The sequence below is a fragment of the Microchirus variegatus genome (assembly GCF_963457635.1).
Source record: "Microchirus variegatus genome assembly, chromosome: 6".
NCBI lineage: Eukaryota > Metazoa > Chordata > Actinopteri > Pleuronectiformes > Soleidae > Microchirus > Microchirus variegatus.
This window is the reverse complement of record NC_139807.1, coordinates 32,137,092-32,164,248: the sequence shown is the minus strand read 5'-3', so window position 1 is coordinate 32,164,248 and position 27,157 is coordinate 32,137,092. Positions and strand designations below refer to the sequence as shown.

Sequence of the window (27,157 nt, the reverse complement as noted above, 5' to 3'; positions counted from 1 at the left end):
GCGGAGGTCGTCACGGGCTTCGGAGTCGCGGATTTCCGAGGAAATAAAGTTGCAGATTTATGAATAGAAATGACCATATTCGAGAGACGGTGATTATGAAGGATGTTGAAGATGGAGAGAAGGATTCTGGATGTTGTGAAGGAGAAGACATGAGGACAAGATGGAGGCAGATGATCTGCTGTGGTGACCTCTAAAGAGATACTGAACTGAAAGATGAGGACGATACAGAGAAAGGATGTTCAGTGTTTTCACTTCCTTCACATTTAGAAACGGACACTGTCAGAATAAGTTGGGAGAAGATGTTGCTCTTTTCAAAAGTGTCAGCAGGACCTTCACCTATATTCAGATCACGCCGTGGATGCTGATGCTGATGCTGATGCTGATGCTGATGCTGATGCTGATGCTGATGCTGACGCTGACGCTCCCTCAGACCATCACTTCACACGCTGCTTTCTGCATCGTTCATTGTTAACATTCAGGACGGAGCCGTTTCGTCTCCGACGTCAGTAAAAAAAACCACCTGAACGTCGTCTCTCAGTCCGTCTCAGACGAGTCTGAGCCCAGAGAATTCAGCGACGCTGCGGCACAAAGCTTGATATATGACTTCCTGTTTGACTAATATAGTTTCAGGTTACATTTTCCTCAGGCAAGATTTCCCCCGACTCCCTGAATCTTTTCACGATATTATGAACTGTAGATGGTGAACGACCAAACTTCTGTGTCTGTCGGGTCCTTCGTGAGGTTTGGCACCAGACGGTGAGCCACAAATAATCCTCACGTCTTTGGTAGATTCTCTTTTTACAGCCTGTCAATCAATCAGCTGTAAGTAGAGCTGCGTTATTACTCGTTAGTTCTTTAATCTCTGATTTCTAAATACGTTTTTGTTTGTGGATACATTTAAAAACATCGTCATTTTGAGGTTTTGGAAAACACAGATGAACATTTTTCAACATTTTCACATTATATTCACCATTAAATAGGTGCAACTCGGTACTAACATATATAAGTAGCATACTAGGCCTTTATTAGTCATTACTAAACATGTATTAACACCTTATTCTACCTTTATGACATGAATTAAGATGTTTCCTACATCATGTGTTAATACATGCTTAATATTTACTAATAAAGGGCTAGTATGCTACTTTTATGCATGTTAGTTAGCACCTTAATGGTGAACATGTGGTTCCAGATCTTAAGTGTTAGCAAAACAGCCTTAAATTAAACATACAGATGCACATAAATCATATTTTCCCAACTTCTGAAGTGATCGCTGATGAAAGCATATGTTTAAATGGTTTAAATAGTTATTGTTACACCTGCTACAACATTAAACTGGTAAATTGGTTTTTAATGTTGTGATTGGTCAGTTCATGTTTTTGCACTTTTCATTAATATTTATATTTATATTGAAATTCAGAGTTGCAGAGGCTGATTCAGCTGCTGTGAGGCTGCGAACAACATTTAAAGCAGTGTTTCCCAACCCAGGTCCTCAGGGAACACTGTCCTGCCATGTTTTACATGTTGCCGTGCTCCAAAAACACCTGATTCAATTAAATGCCTGATAATGAACTTTTTTTTTTTCAAATAATTGTTGTTATTATTATGATGATGATGATGATTATTAATAATCATCATCATCATAATAATAATCATAATAATACTAATACAATTTAAAATATTTAAATAATTTATAATTTGTTTAAAAAAATTCAAAAATGTAATGTTTAAATTTTTTTAAATATAAATATATATATATATTTTCAAATTTTGTCAATTTTTATTGGAATTATTCTGTCAAAATTGTCAAAATGTTTTTGTTTTTTTTATTCAAAAATATGTTTCTCCTTTTTTTTCAAAAATGTGATATTTCAAATTATGTCTCAACTTTTGTCAGTTTTTTTTTTTTTTTATGTAATGTTTCACCTGAATCCTGTGTTTTTGGAGCAGGGTAACATCTAAAACATGGCAGGGCAGTGTTCCCCGAGGACCTGGGTTGGGAAACACTGATTTACAGCGTAAAATATAATCCGTATTAAGGTAAATCTGTGCTGAAACAGATGTTTTTAGAGTAGATTCAGGGTTTAGTCGCACAGTGTGCAGGATTTTGTATGATCACATCGATGTCTCCAAACAAAACATAACATTCCAGTGTTGTTGGATTGGAAGAACTTCAGCTTCATAACATTCCTGACGTCTGGTGTCAGAAGGAGCTGCAGAAGCAGCTGCTTCCCGTCCGTGTTCCTGTTTGAACTCAGAACACGTTCCAGAGGTTAAACGTGGAGAAACACAGTCTCGGGCTCATGTCGACAACAAATGAATCAAAGAGCGTCCGTTCGTTCTTTTACGACGACTTATTTCAAACCTCGCTGTGTTTACGGTTCAGTGTGAAGTCGTTGTGTGACGGTGGTGTTTCTGTTTGAGTAAATATTGGTTGTTAAAGGACATAGATGAATTATTGGTGTCCACAGAGACGCTGCTGCTGTTTCTCTGTTTGCACGAACTGCACATGGCCTCAGACCAGAATCACTCACTGACTGGAAGAAGGTGTTGGAAATGCTTGTGCACATCCACATAACATTTGCACACACCATCACAGATGGGGGAGGAGGGGGAGGGGGGAATAGTGACATTTATGCATTTGTGTAATGCAGACTAGAGCAAACTCACTTAATGCACAGGAAATATTGACTGTCTTTTTAAAAATGTCACCAGAAATGTGAAGAATTGTGATTCTGCAGAGTAAACAGGAGAGTTTGAGTTTGAGTTTATTTAAAGCAGGGACAATACATATTAATGAACATATACATGTAAATATGCAAGATTATAGCCTATATAAGATAAGATATTAGCTAATTTCCATCTTTAGTCCCTTTGGCAGGTTGATGTCAACAACATAGGATAGTAAAATCAATTAAAACAATAGTAACAACAAATAGTTAGCCTTCATGGCTAGTATGAGTAGGGGAAATAATTACAGAGAGAGAAAAAACAAATTTAGACAAAGAAATGTTTGTGAAGCGCTGTATCACTATTGTTGACAGTGGTTTTGTGTTGTATTTCAGCCTCCGACCACTAGTTGGCAGCAGGCTTGTTGTCATTCGACGCTCTCCTTCGCCTACAACTCTCGCTATACACAGAAAACTATACATTATGAGTGCATTTCACATTTTCACTTTTTAGTATACAAGTTTTTCGTAAAATATTAAAACATTTCCTTATTTTTGAAGGAAAAGCACTTTTTTTCAATGAATCTACCATTAAATGAATCATAAATACACTCTATACATTGTAAGTGTGGTTAAAAATGTCTGTTTTTTAACAGAATATGTACATATGTGTATAGAGGCCCATTTCCAGTGTTCTAATGGTACATTGTGTTTGCTAATGGCGTTAGAAGCTATTGGATGATTAGAAAACCCTTGAAAACCCTTGTGCAACAGATATATTTGGAATAAAAATCATTATTTCTAATCTTGTCAATGTCTTGACTATATTTTCTATTCATTTTGCAACTCTTTTGATGAATAAAAGTCTGACTTTTAATGGAAAAATTGTATAGGTGAGCCCAAACTTTTGAACAGTAGTGTATACAGTATTTTCTGGGGTGAGGATCACACTATATTGCCCTGTATATACTGTAGTCTCCCAAAATCTTGCAGTATATTGTATCATCATCCTTGTATGAGGATATTTATTGTATCTCCTAATACGAGCCAATATAATGGGCCACACAGTGACTGTGTTCCCCTGCAGGTCTGTGTGTCCTCATGCCAGTAAAAAAAAAGCTCAGGTAATAAACTGTGCAGCCAACAATAAACCGGACAGACTTCCCGCGTCTCCTTCTCCTTCATGTTTTGAAAAGCATTTGCCGGCTGAATCCTCAATATTGCAATATCCCCCCGTTATGAGCGGCGAGCCCCGTGGTGGTCTGCTCTGCTCTGCTGGCTGGAGCTGCGGCCGCTTTGGTCCGCTGTTCAAAGCAATCAAGCATGAACACTTTTGACCCAATATAAAAAAAAAAAAACTGGTCCAGTGAAGGGAGGACACAACACAAAAGTCTCACGGGTGGAAGTGTTATTCACAAAACCTCAAACAGGCTCTTAATGGAACGTTTTTGCATGTGTGTGTTGTAGGTGACCTGAAGGAGAAACTGGCGGATTTTGTCTCTGAAACCAACAGCCAGCATCCAGGTTTTATTAAGATGGTGCGACATTCCAAGCAGGAGGGTCTGATCCGGTCCAGAGTGAGCGGGTGGAGAGCCGCCACTGCCCCCGTCGTCGCCCTGTTCGATGCCCACGTCGAGTTCAACGTCGGCTGGTGAGTCACTCGCCGTGTGAGCAGCTGTGACGTCAAGCACAGCTCAGTATAAATGCTCTGGTCGTTGAGTCGTGACACTGTGTGGGGTTTTTTTTTTTTCTGCTTCTGTGAAACAAAAACGTGAACGACGTCATTACTATCGTGGTTTGGAGACTTTATTTAATCAATAAAACAGAGCAGAAAAGCCCTAAAAACAGCCCTGTTCAGAACGCTCGCTTTAGTAGTATCTCTTTAGGTCCACCTTAAAGGTCCACCTTAAAGGTCCACCTTAAAAACAAAGTAAAATGAAACTTAAGGGACAGGAAATTACATCAGCCACAGTCATATATCACATGTATCCACAGAACGCTCGCTTTGGTAGTATCTCTTTTGGTTCACCTTAAAAGTCCACCTTAAAAAATAAGTTAAATGAAACTTAAGGGACAGGAAATGACATCAGCCACAGAGGCTACTGGGAGCTAACAGCAGTTAGCATTTGTTAAAGTGATCATTAGCAGGCTCTAGCAGGCACATTGCCGTCATATATAACATGTATCCACTGGACAGATAAATCCTCTGAGGCTGGAAGTTTGTGTAGAACTCTGTGCTGCACTGTGGAGACAACAATAGAACTTTTCACAGTCTTTGCAGACTTCCGGTTTTCAGATACAGTTGTCCTCGTCAGCACTCTCGCGTGTTTTACGGACAAAACTGAGCTCCGCGAGACAACAATTCCAGGAATTTAGCGCATTGTGACGTCCAAGTGAGTGTGGAAGTCAACAAGGACCACAAAAACATCATCTTTTTTCACACTTTGCCGACTGATAGGGCCTCCAGAGTCCCAAATATAAGGATTAAAGGGGACATATTATGCAAAATCAACTTTTTAATCATTGAAGTCCTTATATTTGGGACTCTGGAGGTCCTTCTGAGGTCCTGGAAGTCCGCAAAACATTCTATTCTTGGTTGCACAGTGCAGCACAGAGTTCTACACAAACTTCCAGCCTCAGGGGATTTACATTTTATATATGACGGCAATGTGCCGGCGAGAGTCGGCAAATGATTTGCTTTTCCAAACGCTAACTGCTGTTAGCTGCCGTTAGATGCTGACGTAGTTTCCTGTGTCTCATTTGCATATTTAAAGAGACAGGCGCGCAAAAGAGAGCGTTCTGAACAGGGCTGTTTTGTTCAGGGTGATTGAACTGCTGTGGTGCTTCATCCTTAAGGTATTTTGACCAAAGCATGACACAGACATGTTCATTAGGACACCAGGGTTAACAATGTTCACTTGGACAAATATAGGGTATAATATTACTAATTTAAAGCTCTGTTTGAGCTAAACGCATAAACATGAATTGATTGGTCAGTGCCTGTATTGGAATATTTGCATAATTCAAGTTCTGTTCTGATTAAAGTGAATATAATAATGCAGTGGGGCCAGTGTTTGACTCTGTTCCATTATGGATTCAAAAGTGACGCATTCACTTTTACTCCTTTCCAAACAGCGAATGTTTGCAAATGAATATCAGGTTAATCAGTTCACGTCATCTTCAAGTGTTTCAACTTGTCAGATGGGAAATAACGTTGTGACAGACCAATGAAATTGTTTTTGTAAAAAAAAAAAAAGTGTCCTGACACGACAGCCTGTCAAAACAAATCCTCACACTCAAATTAATCTGCGTGTGTGTGTGTGTGTGTGTGTGTGTGTGTGTGTGTGTGTGTGTGTGTCTGTGTGTGTGTGTGTGAAGGGCTGAGCCCATTCTCGAGAGGATCCAGGAGGACAGAACCCGCATCGTCTCGCCGTCGTTTGACAACATCAAGTACGACACGTTTGAGATCGAAGAGTATCCGCTGTCTGCCCAGGGCTTCGACTGGGAGCTGTGGTGTCGCTACCTCAACCCGCCCAAGTCCTGGTGGCACAAGGGCAACAAGAGTGCGCCGATACAGTAAGTGAACGCAAACGCTGTCGACTTCAGAGCACTGACAAACAATGTCATATTTGTATTTTGGCTAGTTTCCCTGTCAGATGTTGGCTTGTTTGGGCCTTTTCCACAGCGCCATTTGGAAAGCAATTAAAACATTAAAAATACAATAATACAATACAAAAAAACATGTTTTTATATTACACTGTAACATGTTTAAACTAGGGCTGGACAATTATGGCAAAATTATTTTTGACTGATATTGAAATCATGATGATTAATAGACACGATATTCATTGATTTCAAAACTTGAGTATTTATTGAACCACCAAAACTCAACTTTAAATATAATATAAAAGAACAGCCAGAAATACATTAGTGACAAGCAAAAACTTTTTTTTTTATAGTAAATTAAAATAATGATAGCAATAAAAACAAAAAATGACCAATCTACTTGCACGTACCTCCGCTTGCAACCTCTGTGCTGAAGTGCAAAAGTAGCCAGTATTTTAATTTAACACGTTTCCTTGATCTCTGATTGTTATTTAATTTAATTCAATTCAGAAAAAACTCCCTTGTTACAGAAGAAGAAACCTCTGAAAGAACCAGACTCAAAGATGTGCAGCCATCTGCCTAGACAGGTTGGGGTGAAAGGAAAAAAACTGTGTCATAAGTTTAGAGTAGAGTAGAGTTAGAGTCAGTGATGACATGTTTATAGACCTATGATGTCATTTATATAAGCAGCAGCAGAGATTGCTGATAATTTTTTTTTTTTTTTTTACTGATATTGACGTTTAATTGTAGCATAATAATAATGCTGATGACATGTATGATAATAATAATAATAATAATAGTATAGGAGCCTCGAAACTGGATCTAGATCCTGCAACCTGTAAGATTTAATGACCAAATCTCATGTTCATGTTGTGAAATCTAACTTCTGTAAAGTTCCATTTCTGTTCGTGTTGCTCCCGTCACTATAGCAACGGTGCAAAGCTAACATCATACATGTTTATCATGAGGACGCGAATAGACAAAATGAACTCATCTACTGTTATAACAGTTGTTTTATAATTGCAAACACGAGCCAGGAGTCAAAAAACAGGTTCACGGCAATTTATTTTAAGAGATTTTGCAGATGGCTTCAGTGGCTCAACTGCCAACTTCTCAGAGACCAATTTGGCTGAGGGACCGCAGCAGTGGTTCAGAGCAGTTGGCCGGGCCTGCAGATGACGATACGGGGGCTGGATCCTGCAGGTACGGAGGCAGTCGCAGTGATCCTGAGGCTCTGGTGGATTAACAAAGAACTGATTAACGGCAAAACAAAGAGCGTGGGATGCAGACAGACGAGTCCAGACGCAAAAACAGTAGCAAACGCAAAAGAAAACACAGGAAATAAGAGACGGAAAACACCAATATATACGCTGACACATGCATCACCTTTAATCCCCCCAGGAGCCCGGCTCTGATTGGCTGCTTCGTGGTAGATCGGCTGTACTTTGAGGAGATTGGGCTGCTGGATGAAGGGATGGAGGTGTACGGAGGGGAAAATGTGGAGCTGGGCATCAGGGTGAGTAAAGCTGGCTTCACTGCAATCGCTGGCTATGGCCATGGGACACTGTTCATCCAGGTGATGTGTGGGTTATTCACTTTGATTATGGCACCAAATGTGTTGTGTGCTGTGCATATATTTAGTTAATGGAGTAAATGTGGATAAACACACTAATTGATGATGTATAGCATGAGTGGTGTTGTTTTTACCAACATTTATGTTATTTATATTACCATTTAAAACAATTACAAAGCCCTTCTCCAATAGTAAAAGAAACACAAGATGGGTTTTATGGTCCTGTGTCATGGACGGGTCACTGGTTTTAATTTTAAGGCATAAAAAGTAAGAATTACCAATATTTTCCAATATATCACGCAGGAATGGTTGTGCGCGATGTTTGAATAACACAATCCCTCCTTTTCCTGGTTGGTGTACGCAGTCAGTGACATACAAACAATCCAAGGCCCTTGAAAGTTTTTGAAAATCTTCCTAAATAGACGTGTGGGTCATTGAAAGTGCTTTAGTTTTGTGCAAGAAAGAGTTGATATTTGGGTCGTCTTTCCTTTGTGTGTTTACGTTGTTCATCTTCACATTTGTGTTTGACAGACTTGAAACTGAGAGGAAGACAATGGCTGTTGCTGCTAAGCTAGCATAAGCTAGCTGCCAGGCTAGGATAACCACCATTTATGAACATGTGTTAGACAGTGAGTTAACAAGAGTGTTGCTAACAGATGTAAGAACAGCAGATACCATGTCAGCTTGCTCTTAAAGGGCTAAAGCACCTGTTCTGTTTAATTCCACAGGATTTGTCATGCATACCTTGACTGTGATGTGATAGCTAGATAATTCAAAAGCTATGTAGTAGCGATCTGAACAGGGTGTCAACTAAGATTGGCACAGCCAATACTGGACACTGGAAAGCAGAGAAATAGAGCTTTGCACTCATATACTTGTCATTACGGTAGAATCTCAGGACTACCGCGGAACGATCGTCCAATCACAGACAATCCACCACGTGTTTGTGACGTCAGCTTATTCCTAAACGGTCGATTAACTTCCAGATATCGAAAAGTGAAACTTTGCAAAACGGAGCATTTTTTGACAATTCTGCCCCCGATACGCAGCGACAAAAGCGTCATAAAACCATATCTAACTTTGACAAACACGGACATGCTGCATACCCACAGAAAGGTCAGAAACTCAGCTAAAAGCTCATATAAACCATTCTTATATTTACCAAACACAGTTAAAACACCGATGGATCAAACCAGCAGGAGCGAAAAAAACTGTAAAACTCTTTACTAAAACCTCTGTAACTTTACTCTGCTTCACTTTAGCAGCATCCAACTTTCCGACATGACCTCCATGTGTTTTAGAGCTCCTACTGCATATTTTAAAGGTGATATTTGCTTTAAAATGCAATATTTTTTGAAAAAAATAATTTATGCTGTGTTCCATGTGCATTTACTCTGACACAGTGGCATCTACAGTGAAACTTACACATCTGGTGGAATCTCACAAGTGTTATCTTTATTTTGATACCAAGATAATTCACATAGAGCTTGTAACTGCAGAGATTTACTCTATTTAGTTCGGGCATGTCATTTTCGAGCAGGGACTCCAAAAAGAGGGTCAGGGAAGAAGAGGTTAAACAGGTTAAAACTGCTGTAAATGTCATTATATGGTGAAATGCTCTTGCTGGTTTAGTTTTAGCCAGAGTAAATGATCACAACTCATTTATTCTGAAGTCTAAACACTAACCGTCTTCCCCCGGTGATTGCATGCAGTCGTCATTATTGTCTGCAGCGATGCGTGAACACAACGCAGACACTGCTCTGATCAAAGAGATGCAATCATCCACCGTTGTGTTGCACTTTTGTAATTTGTGAATCATTCTCAGCGCCGACTTGGAGCTGAAATTCGCTTACTGTGCATCGAGTCTAGCAGATGGACCAGAGGAAGAGCCGTCCTCCCTCAGGGAGAGCAAATGATGTCTCACGTCTACTGTACAAAGATCATTAATGCAGCTATCAGCCTGTTCGACAGAAGCCAGAAATGAAGAGACATACTTGCACTGTAAGAAGGAAATGGAGACAAGCTTGTGTGGAAATATCAATTCTTGTTAATGACACAGATGCAATCATCAGAAGAAGAAGAAAAAAAAAAGATTAAAAAGTGGGGGGAGATTAGTCCCTGAAGTCATTTTCCTACAGAATTACATGGCTTTTTTAAATTCCTAAGCCCGATAAAAGCCTCACTGACTGTTTTATAGCAGATTTTTTCACTCGGGTCCATAAGTTTGACACCACTTTCCCATTCGAGTAAATGGGACCATAGACCACAATCTCACTATAGCCCTATTTGGACGGGATTAGTTAAATATGGGCAGGTGTAATATCATTTTACCGCAGGACATCTGTAATATTAATGGCCAATTCTCACTGAGGATAAGGAATCTCAGTAAAATTACCTCAATTGGAAAGGGTAAAACGCTCCGTTTGGATACGACTGGTCGCTATGACCAGACAAGGCACATGTTCTGTCACTCTACCCAGTTACGTAGGAAGGCAATGGGGGTATCGAACCAACTTCACCCCGACTTCCCGGAAACCGTGTGGGGCTCGATTTATGCACCGCCGTCATCTCGTGTCGTCATGTGTGTACGAGGCTTTATCGATATCACAAGTGCAGTAAGTGAAGTACGCTAGAGACAGCGTAAGTAAAGTACGATGTAGACGGCGTAAGTAAAGTATGATGTAGACGGCGTAAGTAAAGTATGCTGCAGACGGCGTAAGTAAAGTACGCTGTAGACGGCGTAAGTAAAGTACGCTGGAGACGGCATAAGTAAAGTACGCTTGAGACGGCGTAAGTAAAGCACGCTGGAGACGGCGTAAGTAAAGTACGCTGGAGATGGCGAAAGAAAAGTGCGCTGGAGATGGCGTAAGTAAAGTATACTGAATATGGCGTAAATAAAGTACGCTGGAGAAGGCGTAAGTAAAGTACGCTGTAGACGGCGTAAGTAAAGTACGCTGGAGACGGCGTAAGTGAAGTACGCTGGAGATGGCGTAAGTAAAGTGCGCAGGAGATAGCGTAAGTGAAGCACGCTGGAGACGGCGTAAGTAAAGTACGCTGGAGACGGCGTAAGTAAAGTACGCTGGAGATGACGTAAGTAAAGTACGCTGCAGATGGCGTAAATAAAGTACGCTGGACACGGCGTAAGTAAAGCACGCTGTAGACGGCGTAAGTGAAGTACGCTGTAGATGGCCTAAGTAAAGTACGCTGGAGACAGCGTAAGTAAAGCACGCTGTAGACGGCGTAAGTAAAGTACGCAGGAGACGGCAAGTACGCTAGAGACGGCGTAATTGAAGTTAGCTGGAGACGGCGTAAGTAAAGTACGCTGGAGACGGTGTAAGTACGTCCTACGGTGCTGACATGTCTGGTCCGACACAGGATATGACGTCATTTTTGTCTCGCGCCAGGCACACTATGGCGACCATAAATGTAGTATTACCTTATTTCCCAGAACTTTTTACCCCAGGTAAAAGTCGCTGTAATCTTTATTAACATCATTTGGTTGTTATTTAAGTAATTGAGATGTTTAGGTAATAATGACTGAAACAAATCCTGCCCAAATCCCGATACATGACGTACAGCTTTGATGTATTATTCCGTTCATTGCTCTGTTTGTCAGATTTGAGTTTCAATGTTAGCCTCCGTCTTGTTTGTACTGTCGCACTGAAGGATGTCGCCCTTGCCTGGAGGTTAATGTGCTTTAGAGTTCAGTAATTCTTCTAACACACAGAGGGTGACGCAGTCGGCTGGAAGCTACGAGACGGGGAAACCCTGCGCTGAACCTTGATTCTCGGCGCCTCACAGCACAAAAAGGAAGGTTGTCGAGTTGATAAGTCCTTATGTCCCCGTGTCAGTCTGTCCGTCTGTCTCTCTGCGTATTGGTCATGCCTACAGACCACCTGCCAGCTCGCAGACTGGCTGCAGAAGGATCCTCAGAGATGCTCGAACTAGGCCAGTAGCTCCAGGCTTTGGCTGAGGCTTAGAAAGGTCTCTGTCCTTGGTGTCCGAGTGTGAGGGTGAAATGAAGCGAAAGCTCTCAAACTCACATGTGGACACAAACGTGGAAGAGTTTCAGCATTCGCAGTGGGCACAGAGACACAGAAAGTCCAACGTTTCAGTCGTATGAAGCATTCGTCTCTACAGATGGTACTAAGAGTAGTTTGTTAGTTAATTAGTATGTGTGTGTCACTTTTCCTGGTATAAACACTGACCTTGTCAGGACCAGAAGCCCTCATGGAGACCAAAACCTGGTCCCAGAGAGGCAGATCCACGGTTAGAGATGTGGCCCTATTATGCCTAAATGAATCCAAGTCAATGCAGCGTCCTAACAAGTCTAGTTGCACAAACCTGTGTGTGCATGTGTGTGTGTTCTTGGCGCGCTGAGGACCAGTGAGGGGTTTTTAACCAACAAAGTGAGGTCATTTTTACAAAGTCAGGACATTTTGGCCGGTCCTCACTTTGTTTTTTCGTTGAAATCACTTCCTTAGGTTGTAGACATGCTGTACTTTAAGAGTGGTCCTCAATTTGGTACAAAAACACGTTTTTTTTCCAGCCCTGGTGTTTCACACACTTTTTTGCTCTGGGGCTCCACCTGCAGACATGTTATGGTACTGCACCCAGTAGTTCTTTATAGGTGTCATTCATGAAGTAATTGTGTTGATTTATAAAGTGGAAATGTTGGTCCTCACTTTGTCAGCACTTTTACCCGGTCCTCAGCATGCAGCTAGTACAAGAATGTATGTGTGTGCAGCAGACAAACAAACCCCCAGCGTCTCAGAACAGCGACTATTGCTTGAATTTTACATAATTTAAAAACTAATTTTTAAATTCTAAGTTACTTTTTTTTAATCAGTGAAATGTGCTTTGTGTTATTAGTACAACATTTGTCCTGTAGGGTGACACAGTCACAGAGTTACATGCACTTTAAATCACCTGTGAATGATGGTAATGTGGAATTGAGGCCATTGTAGTCAGTGCACCGCTAAAAGACCAAAGCACACATCATCACTCCCTCGCCACAAAGGTCACGGTTGAGGATTGAGCATCAGTGAGGCATGTGAAAGCAATTATGATGCAGACTTGTTCTCGAGTATTTATGAGAGCTGCGATGAAACAACACAGCCAAAATAATCTTTTTACATATTAGAGCAGGTTTTTGCTCGTCACAAACTGTAAATGTCATCATTTGTACATTTGAATATTGCTCTGTGAAGCGAGATGAAAGAGTTAGTGACTGTTATCCTTGTGCTGCTGAACATCTGTGGAATTCTCAGGACAATTGATGACATTAACCTTCTGTCTGATGCAGTTAATACAAAAGTTAATGTAGCCCTCGTATATAAAGGTAATATTTAACATAGTCAAGACGTTAAAACATCAGAATCAGATACAGTTTTATTTATTAAGTAATAAACATCTGAGTTTGCTTTGGTGCATGAGACAACACAATATAACACAATATATGACATGTTATAACATAAACACAATATATCATAAAGACAATATAACATAAACACAACACAATATTACATAAAGACAATATAATATAAACACAACACAATATAACTTAAACACAATATAACATAAACACAACACAATATATCATAAATACAATATAACATAAACACAACACAATATAACATAAACACAATATAACAAACACAACACAATAAAACAAAAACATCACAATATAAGATAAACACAATATAACATAAGCACAACATTACATAAACACAACACAATATAACATAAGAACAACATTACATAAACACAACACAATATAACATAAGAACAACATTACATAAGCACAACACAATATCACAAATACAACACAATATAACTTAAACACAATATAAAATAAACACAACACAATATAACAAAAACATCGCAATATAAGATAAACACAAAATAACATAAGCACAACATTACATAAACACAACACGTTATAAACACAACACAGTATAGCATAAACACAATATAACATAAGAACAACATTACATAACCACAACATAATATAACATAAGCACAACACAATATCACAAACACAACACAATATAACTTAAACACAATATATCATAAACACAATATAAAATAAAGACAACACAAGATAACATAACAAACACAACACAATATAACATAAACACAACACAATATATCATAAACACAATATAACATAAACACAACACAATATATCATAAACACAATATAAAATAAAGACAACACAATATAACATAAACACAATATATCATAAACACAATATAACATAAACACAGCACTATATAACATCAACATAGTGTGCAGATGTAAATCAACACTAGGTAAAAAATGCAGCTTCCTCTACTATTAAAAACACATGAAAACCAGTGTAAATTAATTTGATTTATTTTTTGTGACTCTTGTGAATCAAACTCTGACACCAACACAAATGCACCATCCAGAACCCTGACTTGTGTGAACCATCAGCTCCTGACTGTCTGTAAACCGTCTTCATAAACACTCTCATGTAGGCAGAGACCTGAACACTGTGTGGACGGTGTTACTTCAGACTGAAGTGAGAGTTTAACGTGCCAGCGCCACTGAATGCTAATCTTGTCACAGACTCGCACATTTTTGTGCCGATAACGACTCGGAGGTGGAAGGAAAATGTGTTGGGGGGTGGAAAAATAAGCCGAGTCGTCGCTCATTACACAGATTTATCTTCTCCGTGGCTCCAATTTCGCTGCGTGATGGTTTTCAGACTTCAGGCCTTTATTTGTTAATAAGCGCCTCTCAGGTGGCATGAGGAGCTGGTGGGATTTCCCCCCGGCGCAGACGTCGCCAAACCACACTCGCCGTCAACTACGGAGTTAAATTCTTTACAGTTGTCGCTTCTGGAGGGCGGAAATCGGCCGAAAGCGGCTCGTTAGCGGAGAGCATCGAACCCGACGGAGAAGCTCCCGCTCTGTTCGCTCATTAGATATTTACTTAAAGCTCACATAGAGTGGTCCTGTTGCACATATATGTTAGTTATGGAGGTCTACTTACATATATTAACTTGTTTTTATGGTCAAAAACCTCCTAGTTGCTGTAAACGAGCCGATAGAAATCCTCTTTTCTGACACTGTTTTTCTGCTGCGAGATTTCAGAGTGAACTTTCACCCCCAGAAGACAGAGTCTTGTGATTGGCCAGTACTATCCAGCACATCCGTTCTCAGAAGCGCAGCGCCCCCCTCTGGAACGGTGGATGCACTGCTCCTCATTATCAAAACATTGTTTTAACAATGTTTAAAAATAGCTTCTTCACGACTCCCCGCCGCAGTCCCTTTGACGACCTTTGACCCAGAGTCAGACCCAGAGTCAGAAGACACTGTCGCTCGTGAAACACCTCCACAACGGACGTTATTCTTCTTCTGCGGTTCAATGTACGCAACCGGATGTGCCCGGACTACCGCCCGGAGCAGGACGATCGGTTGTTCAGGAGAACCTCTGCTTACGTAACGTTAACGGGATTTTCAGTGATCTCGTTGAGCCCCGAGATTACAATAAAACACAACTTTCTCAGCAATGGCTGAACTGTTTGTTTCGAACCGTCAGGGCTTCTTAAACAAGGTAATGACGCAGATACACACCAAAAAAAACAGCGATAATAGGAACTTCCGGTCTAGTTCCGCTTTAAAGGTCACATAGAATGGTCCTGTTGTACACAAATGTTAGTTATGGAGGTCTACTTACATATATTAACTTGTTTTTATGGTCAAAAACCTCCTAGTTGCTGTAAACGAGCCGATAGAAATCCTCTTTTCTGACGCTGTTTTTCTGCTGCGAGATTTCAGAGTGAACTTTTCTTAAGCTTCTTAAGAAAAGCTTCTTAAACAAGGTAATGACGCAGATACACACCAAAAAAACAGCGTTAATAGGAACTTCTGGTCTAGTTCCGCTTTAAATTCTGAATATTTCAATAATTGACTCACCGCCGAAGAAGTGATGTAAAGCAGCGATTGCGAGGATCATATTCCTCAGAACATGCTCGTATAAAGCCCAATTTATACTCCTGCGTAAAGTGCTCTTAGTCTGAAGCACAACAACCTCGCGCAGCGACCCCTGCTGACCGGGAGCAGGGGTGTCTGGGTGTCCGTCACCACGACGCAGAAGTGTAAAGGCTCGAGGCGTCTCCGTGGTGACGCAGTCGGATAACGCGTTACGCAGTCGGAGAAGTATAATGTGGCCTTCAGCGTTTCCCTGGATCGTTAGATAACACAAATACCCAGTGAAGAAAAAGCCATCAGCGTCTCTAACCTCCCTAGAAAACTCCATTTGACGTTAGTAGGAATGCGATAGTAAGTGGTGCGTTAATAATTTAACTATTATAGCAACTCTGCCGCTTCCTACAAATGACGTTCATGTGCGTTTACTCTTCATTAGCTATTTATGCGGAGCCGAGTGAAGGTCTGGTAAATCAGGAGGAGGATGTAGGATGAGCATGTAAAGAGTCGACCCTTAGCGCCAAACAGCCTGTTTTCATTTGTCTCTTCCAGATGATGTTTCCATGACTCACGTTTGCTGTATATTTTTACATAACCAATGCAAATAGGTTTGGCTTAAACTGTGAGTCTGTTTCATTATCATTTACAAACCATCGTCAAATGAGTCAAACCAATGCTGTCTCTGTGTGTCTTAGTATAGTGTAGAAGTGAAACTGTTCATCCATTCATTGATTATTAAATTCAACTATTTTGAAAATAGATTAATTGTTTTAAAGCTTTTTTTCATGATCAAAAGAAGATTTCTGATTGTTTCAGCTTCTTAAATTTGAATATTTTCTTGGTTTCTTTGCTCCATAAAAGAAAAGAAATCATTCAAACTGAATCATTTCGGTTTGTGGACAAAAACAAAGACATTAGAGAACATCGTCATTTCCAGGTTTGACAAACACTGATCAACATATTTTAACGTTTTCTGACATTTTATGGACCAAACGATTACTCCATTAATCGTGAAAATAATCGCTAGTTGCAGCTGTGCTAGAACTGTAAAATGGAAAAGCGCCAATGGTGGTCCAATCCAATTATTAATCAATTACCAAATTAATCGTCAACAATTGTTAAAAGAAGATTTCTGATTGTTTCAGCTTCTTAAATGTGAATATTTTCTGGTTTCTTTGCTCCATAAAACAAAAAAAAATAATAAAAAAGTGACTCTTTTTTTTTCCATTTTCTGACCAAAAAAATATTATATAATTATATATATATATGAAAAAAGTAAAGTGGTGCTGCTTGTGCTGCACACAGGAAGTGATTTGTTTTGTCAAGACAAACTGAGACAACAGCAGCATTGCGATAGTAAAGCAGCAAGAGTACGATTGAAAAGACAAATTAAAAGTTTCTGAAATATACTCGTAGGTTTGTGTATTTGCAGTATTTATTATATTTATATATATATATGAATGTTAGACATTGTTTTCAAGAGTTAGGTCTTTTTAACTGATCTACTGTTCATCGTTGTTGGCTTTGACTCTTTTCTCGGACGTCATGTTCAGTGACGACACTCTCTGACCAATCAGTGACCGTACAGTCCGTCAACGTCGAATTTTAGTATAAATGATCTGCTCAGTAGTTTTCACAGTCGGCCTAAATCAGCCTGGTTTGAACATTCTTCTTTAATCCAAACTTTAACTGTGAGCTGTGCCTCGTGTAAATGATCAGCTAATCATCCGCTCGCTTTAAAACTTAAATTATATATCGATCTAGAGCTGGACGAGGCTTCATCTCTTCATTGAGTGCGTGGCATTTAGTGAGACCCATGATTGTTTGTTGGGGGTTTGTGTTGTTTGCCCTTCATGCTGCTCTGACCTTTAATCAAACATTTGACATTTTTCATTTGCCAGCACCCATAAGAGCAGCATTTAATGTGACCAGGGTTTTTACAACCGTGGAGCCAAAAACTAGTGATGTACGACGGCCTATTGGCAATGAACTTTGTAGTTTTACCAATCATTTATATACGAAATATACATTTAAATCTCACGTAGACCAAGGAAGTTCCAATTAAGGCTGTTTTTTGGTGTGTATCTGCGACATTAACTGGTTTATGAAGCCCTAAAGTTTGGAAACAAACAGTTCAGCCACTGCTGAGAATGTTGGGTTTTATTGTATTCTCCGGCTCTGCAAGAAGCGCTCTGAAAAATCCTGGAATGGTGACGTAAGGATCCTGAAGTCTCCTGAACAGCAGATCCTCCTGCTCCGGGCACTAGTCCGGGCACATCCGGTTGCGTACATTGAACCGCAGAAGAAGAATAACAACGTCCGTTTGTGGAGGTGTTTCACGAGCGACAGTGTCTTCTGACTCTGGGTCTGACTCCGGGTCAAAAGGTCGTCAAAGGGACTGCGGCGGGGAGTCGTGAAGAAGCCATTTTTAAACACCGTTAAAACAATGTTTTGATCTTGAGTCGCAGTGCATCCACCGTTCCAGAGGGGGGAGCTGTGCTTCTGAGAGCTGACGTGCTAATTCCGTCACTTCCAGGTACCTGGCCAATCACAAGACAGTTCTGTCTTCTGGGGGTGAGATTTCAGTCTGAAACAGCGCGGCTGATGAGAGCTTCAGTGAGGAGAGATTTCTATCGGCTCGTTTACAGCAACTAGGAGGTTTTTGAGCATAAAATCAAGTTAATGTATGTAAGTAGACCTCCATAACTAACATATATGTACAACAGGACCACTCTATGTGAGCTTTAAATGAAAATAAATCCAAAAAAATTCAAAAAACTAGAATTAGAAAAGCATTTTTTCACATTTTTACTTGAGTGCAGGTTTTGTTCTCCGTCACAAACATTCAGACACTGTGCCGATGGCAGAAATGCATCACTTCACGCATCAGTGAAGGACAGAAAGATCGTACAAATGTCTGTAAACGGTTTCATTTTCTGACAAGTGGATGGAAGATTTTTCTCTCCACACACACTCACACAGACACACACAGACACACACAATGCAAACTGTGCCGACTGTGTGCACAGCTGCGCTCTGGGCAGCGCAGACGGCTTCACCTTAAAAGTCGCTCTGTGCTTTGATGTGGAGGGTTTTTGTTGATCGCAGCAGAAACATGAGATGAATGCATGGAGAAATATTATATTAGAGGGATGAGGAGATAAATGCAGACGGCTTCAGATACAACAACCAAAAAAGTATATAAAAAAAAAAAAAAAAAACGAGAATAGAAAATTCCTGAAGGGGAATTAAAAATCTGAGAAACATGGAGGAGGAACAAAACAATCCTTGTGTTCTCGTCTCCTGTCAGGACTCTGTGGAATAATGTTTTCCTTTTGCCGTCGCGTTTCTTTTCAAGTCTGACAGCCGTCATCGACGAGGTGTCGCCGCGTTTTCACATCACATGGGGACGCGTGTAACATCGCAGCGACACGGATTCATGTGATTTTTTTTTTTAAATCCACACTTTTGGTGAGACATTTTCGCACTAATTAACACGACACAAATATTCTCAATGTTCTGCTCGTCATATCCTGCGTCTCGTGGTGTTTAGAACAGGAAAAAAACTGCACCATTATGGACACCATTAAATCTCCACCTGCGGCGAGTCGCGGTGACTCACGGCCGCGAGTGATGCATGAACTCACGGCTTCTTCAGATCTCTGTCCGTCCAGTTTAAATCCTCCGGTGTCTCAGTGTTCTTGTTCAGAGATGTGTTAACGTTTCCCTTGTTGCTCTTATCGCTGACGGACTCAACGTACACAACTCCTCTGTAACAATGCTAACTGTAGGCGGGGAGCGGAGAATGAATACATACGTAGATTTTAAAGGTGCCATTTGTGAGAATGTGGCCAAAAACGCTTACTACACTCAAATTCAAAATACCGAGGTCTTTTTGCTTTCGTTTTCTCCGCCATTGCTCAGACGTAACTGGCAACCCATGGTTGCTCGGCAGCTGAGACTCTACTGACTGCAATGATTGGTAGACGGCGGTAGGTGGCGCCACATGACGCCAAAACATGATTTTAAAAACATAAACATGATTTGCAGTCTGCAAAATAGCTGTACTGTTGTTGTTGGTGAGTTCAGTTTGTTATATGAACATTATTCCTGAGTCTCTGTGACATATTAGGAGGATTTTATGATTTATTACATAATGCACCTTTAAATGAGTTAATGACAAATATAAATCAGTCAGTCATCAGCTAATATACAGCAGTATTTCTCAATCCTGGTCCTCGGGACTCACTGCCCTCCATGTTTTAGGTGTTTTCCTGCACCGACACACCTGATTCAAATGAATGGCTCGTTACCATGGATTCTGCAGAGCTTGTTGACGAGCTGAACGTTAGAATCAGGTGTGTTGGAGCAGAGAAACACCTAAAACCTGCAGGACCAAGATTGAGAAACATTGATATACAGTATAGATAAAGATAATCACTTTGTAGCTCTGTTTTCTAATTGATTGAATTGATTTTCTAACTCACAACCATCAGTTTTGTCACCTGAAATCTGCATTTCCACATTTCCAAATAGAAACTTGAAAACATTCTCCTCAACGAGGACACAGTTGTTCGCATTTTCTACTTAGAATATATCACAATTTGGGAATTATTCCATTTTTTTGCACTTTTTTCCCTATTAACATGAATTGAAACCCAATTTTGTAATGGGAGTGTAATGGAATTCTGGAAATCTGCTTCACTGTCCAAATAGAAACATTCAGCTCAATGACACAATGACATTTTAGGACATTTTTCCCTACTAAAATTAATTGAAACACATATTTTTGTAATATTTAAGTGTAATGGAATATACTCCACAGTTTTACGTTGATGCTTGTCGTGTAGAAGGTTCAGAGCTGGAGTAGAGGGAGGTTGTTTAAAAGATTCTCTTCTACTTACTCTCCACTTCACAAGCTCCTTGGCCTCGCTGAACCCAACCCACTTTTACTTTGCTGGTTTTTTTTGGGGCCAACTTCACATCATCTCCTACAAAAGAGAACCAATCACAGAACCCAGGTGAGCTGGAGCCAGGCTTCACACAAGCTTTACACGGCTGTTGTTAACGTGTTTAACGTGGACCAAAGTCGTTAGACGCCGTTACTCGATGGCCATCGAACCTAGAAGCACATTTGTTGATGTGTTTTTTCATGGCTTTGCATACGTTTTCTGGATCATTGGTCTCATTGGTTGTCGGTCTCTCCATTTGCGTTCAGAAGCATTTTGATCTACAGTGCGTCTGTTGGTCACTGCCTCTTCAGAGACTCGTATCGTTAGCCTAATGGCATAATTGTCATATTTTGGTAATTTTGAAATCTTCCTAACTTTACCACTGTGCTTGCTAAAAAAAATTGTTTTTTCTTGCTTTCCGAAAACGTTCAAATATGACTCAGGCTAGCTTTACACAACAACGATCTGAACACAAACCTGCAAAAGTGGTCGTTGCGTTCCCACTTTTTATTTCGCGTTTAGACGAGCGTCTTTGGGTGGAAATCTGCACGCGGTGACACTACAGTTTGTGAAATTTGATGTAGTATGCATGCCAGGTGGCTAGGTGGCACTGTGAACCATACAACAACATCAGCGCGCATGCGTTGAAACTTCCCTCTACTTCTCTCTAGTAGCGCGACGTAGCCCACAGTCCTTAGGCAACCATGCTATTAGGCTAACGATATGCAGTCTTGCGTTAGCCAGGCTACAAATTTAACGTAGACAAATTTGTGTCGTACAACGCACAGGGACTTACAGAACTTGAACTGTGACTCTCTGAGTGAGAGGAGAACACATCACAATATAAACTGATCCACTCCTGGAAAGTCTTGGTCGCTCAAAGAAACATTTCTCAGCCATTTTTGACATTTTCGATCGAGTTGTGAGTTCGAGCTTTGCAAGACTTTCAGTAGTTTGGAACGTGCATCATTGTCGCTCTTTGTGTATTTTTAATGGCCCTGCTCTGTATCGCTATGGCAACCATTAACTGCAATCACTCGGCTGATTCAGATCAGCAGATTAGACTGCACAGGTAAACACACAGCGGCAGCCACGTGCGTCACTTCTTCTTCTTCTTCATACAGATTGAGTGCAGCAGCGCTCCCACTTCTCTGTTTATGTTTAGATGAAATGTTTTACGTCCTATTTTTTTAGCTCTGAAAACTTATTCTGTTGTTGCTAACGCGGCGTCAAGCTGCCGTTAATCTCAGCGAAGAAGAAGAGAAATAAAGAAAACGTGTGTTACGGCGCCTTTCAAGCGTACGATAGCGGGAGCGGTTGATGCTGTAAAGATAGATTTTAGCTTGTGTGCATTCTGGCTGTGAACCAAACACAAACCAGAGGTTGCCAGAAGTTCAGTTTTAGGAAAGTATTAAGTGGCCGGACGTAAAAACACTTAAATCCAAGTTTCCTGGAATGTGATTTAACATATTGCGGCGGCGTAAAAAAAAAAAAACCCGCAGCATTATTGTTCCTTATAATTTGCGAGAAGACTTGAAATGACCTTGTGAGTGCTCCCATCAAAGCCCACTTTAATTCAAGAGCTCCTCAGCTCAGAGCTGGCATCACCGCGGACGGGAAAATGAATAAAGCACTTCCACTCGCATTACGTTTACATTAAAGCTATTTAGCGCTCGCTCTTACCCAAAGCAAATTATTACGAGGGCAGCGGTCGTTTTAGCCCACACACTCGGGCTGATGGTGCCTCGATAATAGCTCTAATGTAAAGACTGAGTCTCTGCCAGACAGGTTTCACAAAAAAAAGAAATTAGAGCGAAAGAACAGAACGGAGAGAGTGAGGAGGAGTGGATTGAGTCGGGAGGAGCAGGCAGTGTTTGTGGGAGGCTGCAGGGCAGGAGGAGGAGGAGGAGGGAGCTGCTGCTGCGGACGTGAGTTATTTCTCCAGGAGATGAGTTTCAAGTTTACAAGGGAAAGGGAGCGGCTGTGCTGCCCCCGACTGTGAGGTCAGGACCTGAATTTTAATAACACAACAGACTCTCGGAGCGACTTGTTTGCACCTCTGTGCAGATCCACGACGAAAAGAGCTTTTTAAACCACATGGACAAGCGAGCGTCAACAGTTTGGTGAAGAGAATTTCTATTTTACGAGTTGGAGCGAAGTCACTGATCCAAGAACACAACTCAGAGACTTCAGCCACTTTATATCTGATTCAAATCTGAATACAGATCAGATCAGAGAAGTGACTTCCATCACAATACCTTTGTTGCATGAGTGATTAACAACAACAGAAAATGTTCGAAATGGAGCTGCAACGATAACACTGGTCAACACCACATTTATAAGATAATAAGTTTTTATTAATCTGATTTAGGATCATGTTCATGTGCTGAATCCAAAAATCACATTGGTTTTGCGCAATCGGGTCAAATATCTGAACAAATCTACATATTTGTTTTTTAACATTGTTGTTTACATATACAGGTATTTTCACGTCATATGATGCAAAATTCTTTTATATTTCATGCAATAAACAAATTCTGAAGATTTTGCATGTGCCAGCTTATGACTAATTGTTTTTATTTAGTGAATGAAATGGCTTCGACTCGAAGATCTGTTAGAAAACTACTTTTTTCTTCTCCTAAAACCTTTTTTGGACGAGAAATATTAACGAAAATCAACTGATAATGTCACAGAAATGTCATCAGAACATTTAGTCAGAAGATCGGATTTTTCAAAATCAAATTACAAACATGAAAACCTGACCTGATTGAGAAAAATGGATGTGATTTTTGGATTCAGCAATGCAATATGGTCCTAAATCAGATGAAAAGATATGGCCATAATAACCCAGTGTTATTTTCGTAATCGATCGTAGTCGATTATTTTCTCGACTAATCGTTTCGACGGGGACTGGAGAATTCTCCTCAGTGATGCACAAATACATACATTTTAAATAAAGCATTAATAACATATATAAATCAGTCAGTCATCAGCTAATATACAGTATAGATGAAGAGAATCACCGTTGATTTTCTAGCTTTTCACGTGAAATCTGCTCCACATTTCCACATAGAAACTTCAAAACATTCAGCTCAATGAAGACACGGTTGTTTATATTTTTCTAATTAGAATATATCACAATTTACGAAATATTCAATAATTTTTGCACTTTTTTCCCTATTAAAATGAATTGAAACCCAATATTGTGGGTGTAATGGAAGTGTAATGGAATTATTTGTATATTCCCCAATTATATTCTCGATTAATTGATGAATCGTTTGGTCCATAAAATGTCAGAAAATGTTAAAAAACTTTCCTCCGAATGTCTTTGTTTTTGTCCACAAACCAAAATGATTCAGTTTTAATGATTTCTTTGTTTATGTGGAGCAAAGAAACGAAGGAAATATTCACATTTAAGAAGCTGAAACAATCAGAAATTGTGTTTTAATCATGAAAAACCAATAAACAAATGATCAAAATAGTTGACGATTAATTTAGTCACCGATTAATAATTGTAATAATTGGTATTAAAGCGTGAAATTGGAAAGATAAGATGAGATTTAAGGGAAATTCAGGAACAAGAACATCACAGTGAATTAGAGAACAGCACCTTCAACAAACATGGCGTCATCATGAACGTTCTTACTCACGTCTCATATCCACATATCAGATATATATATATATATATCTATAGATATATATATATATCTATATATATAGATATATAGATATATATATATAATCCTGGACCACGTAATGAAGTGGCACAAATCTGATTTGATGATTGAATTTCTGCCCTGAATAAATAATAAAAATCATGTCTCATTCTTACCGATGGAATAGAAAACCCTCAGTTATGAGTCACTTGAGCTCTGGAGTCTGGTGTGAAAGTTTGCTGCAGAGCTGACGAGCAGCACGTTCTGCTTCAGCAACATATGGTGAAGCAGAACGTGTGAGTCACCGTTCCACATTAGACGGAGGGTTTGATCTGGTGATGATGTTGATTTTATCACATGCGTGCTAACGTGTTTGAAAACAACAGTGGCCTCTAACATGTTACAGTAAGAACAGTGGACCCAGACTTCAGTAATGACCCGTTCCGTGTCGTTAATTTGAAGAAAAGGCAGCAGCTAATTAATGGTGAACTGCAGGGGAGGCACACTCTGAGGCATCGGCTTCCTTGTCAGAGAGGAAAGATGACAGTGAAAAATGGAAGAAGGATTATTTTTAAGGCTGAGACACAAACTCACATACGCTGGTCCTGACTAGAGAGTGTTTCCACGACTCTGTGGCCTTTTCAGCTTAAAGTATTATTGTTGTTGTTGTTGTTCCTACAATAGATTTTTTATCAGTTAATCTATTGTTATCCACACTGATGTCACTGCTTATGGGCGAATTCCAATTCCTATCTTAACCCTCAAGCTCAACCCTTAATCTTAACCGGTCCTCAAAACCAAGTGTTGAGGGTTATTTTATCACTTAGAAATGTGACACCCCTTAAATGCAGATACGTCTTCAGACTGTAGGGGGCAGAATAACGCGAAAAGCTGCGTCCATTCTGTCAACTCCAAAGAAGAAGAAGAAGAAGAAGAACACATTTACGTCAGGATTATTTATTCTGATCCGTTTGTCAGTCAAGTTATTAGGTTGTCAGTTAGTTATAAGATGATACTCATACAAATATTCAGCTGACAGTTACCACACACCACGACTTATTGAAAAGTAAACCACACCGGCCGACTATTGACAAAAGATGGTCAAATAAAAATAAATGTTACGCAACAATGACGTCAGTAATCCATAATATGGGCCTAAACTAAGATCATTTTTATATCTCTATTAACAAAGAAAATACTTCATTTGTATCGCACTCGTTCCGCTGCTTTCGACGCCATCTTTGTTTATGTCAAAACACGCAATGCATTCTGGGTAGCCCCTGCTCCCAAGGGTGGTCTTGGAAAATCTGAATATTGAGGGCGATACAGCCCTTAAACTTGGCCTCAACTTAATTTCTCTGAGAATCGGGGACAGCACTTTTTTTGAGATTGAGGGTTAAGTAAGGAATTGGAACTCACTCTAACACCGGGCTGTTTGAAATCCTTGAAAGTTGTTTTTTTTTTGAATTTTTAATAATATTTTATTTTCAAGGTTGGAAAAGAACCACATGCACATGCTTGAAATCCTAACTGGATTTCTTCCAAAACAAATATTCTGTGTTATCTGACTGACCTTTTAGATGGACAACTGAAAAGAAGTTATAAAATAATAATAAGTGCTGACAGGCAAAATGTTTTCCCTTGATTTAAAACAGCTTGAACGCTTGAAAATGGACATTGAAAGTGCTTTTAAGACATGAATGAACCCTGGAAATAGCTCAGTAACCTGCGACGTTGACATTTCTGGATATGTCTTGGATAAAACCAATTTGTTTGAGAGCGTTCTCTGTCTGAGAGAATCCTAACAAAGTGTTATCCCGACAGCCTTTCTTTTATTTATGTGAACCTGAACTCGATCCTGATGCATTTAACGCTCCACTGAGTTTGTTTCCACGTCCCTGACACACGACCGTTACCTCCATTATTGCTTGTTTTCTCTGCTAACAGCTGCTTGTTTCCTGACCAAGGCTAACGTCACCTGAATGTGAAGCGTTGCGTTCAGGTGTGTCGTGTAAATAACATAATCCTCCCGCTGAACAGGCTGTATAGTCCCAACATAGGCAGAAAGACGATATTTTATTTTTGACTAAATCAACTCTCGGAGCATTAGAAACTCTGCAGTCTGTTGATTTGTCAACACAGAATAATCACTTAAATGCGTCAGGAGGGGGAACAAAAAAATCTGCTGGTGTTTTTTGTCTGCGCAGTCGTCTCTCAAACAAATAAAAAGCTCGTCTTCTGGTGACAAACAGCCGCATGCCAGCGAGAAACAACGCGGGACGCTGCTGCATGCAGCGAGGCTGCTGGTCCTGCACACAGAGGAAGTTAATTTCAGGGTTATTTTATACAGACAAACAAGCAAACTGAGCGGAAGTTGAACACGGAGACGTTAGAATTGTGTGAAAGAGGAAAAAAAGGAAATGCTATTATAGTGTTTTTATTAAAGTTAACGCATGACAAGTTCCAAATGAGTCTCTAAAGCAGGGGTCTCAAACTCAAATGACCTGGGGGGGCCGTCATATTGCATCATGATACCACACGTATACTTCATAATACTATTTATGATGCAAAATTAATATAATAATATAAAAAACAGACATTTATTTTAAAATACATAAATAATAGTGTGAATTAAAAGTCATACCAGGATCCATTTCGGTGCCACTGCCATTTGTGGTACGGGCCCTAACAAGCGTATTTATATATGTAATTGAATGTTGTATATGATACATTTAATAATGGG

At 40.0% G+C, this 27,157-nt stretch overlaps 1 protein-coding gene across 1 annotated transcript in view; it reads left to right on the top strand.

Annotated features, from left to right (window-relative positions):
• Positions 1-27,157, top strand: part of galnt18b (UDP-N-acetyl-alpha-D-galactosamine:polypeptide N-acetylgalactosaminyltransferase 18b) — a gene marked incomplete at its 3' end in the record, with an annotated part of 112,165 nt that overhangs the window by 62,075 nt on the left and 22,933 nt on the right. The window contains exons 4-6 of the mRNA XM_083891248.1: positions 4,137-4,320; positions 6,048-6,245; positions 7,677-7,791. Of these exons, the coding sequence (XP_083747374.1) occupies positions 4,137-4,320; positions 6,048-6,245; positions 7,677-7,791 (497 nt within the window). The remainder of the gene's footprint in view (positions 1-4,136; positions 4,321-6,047; positions 6,246-7,676; positions 7,792-27,157) is intronic.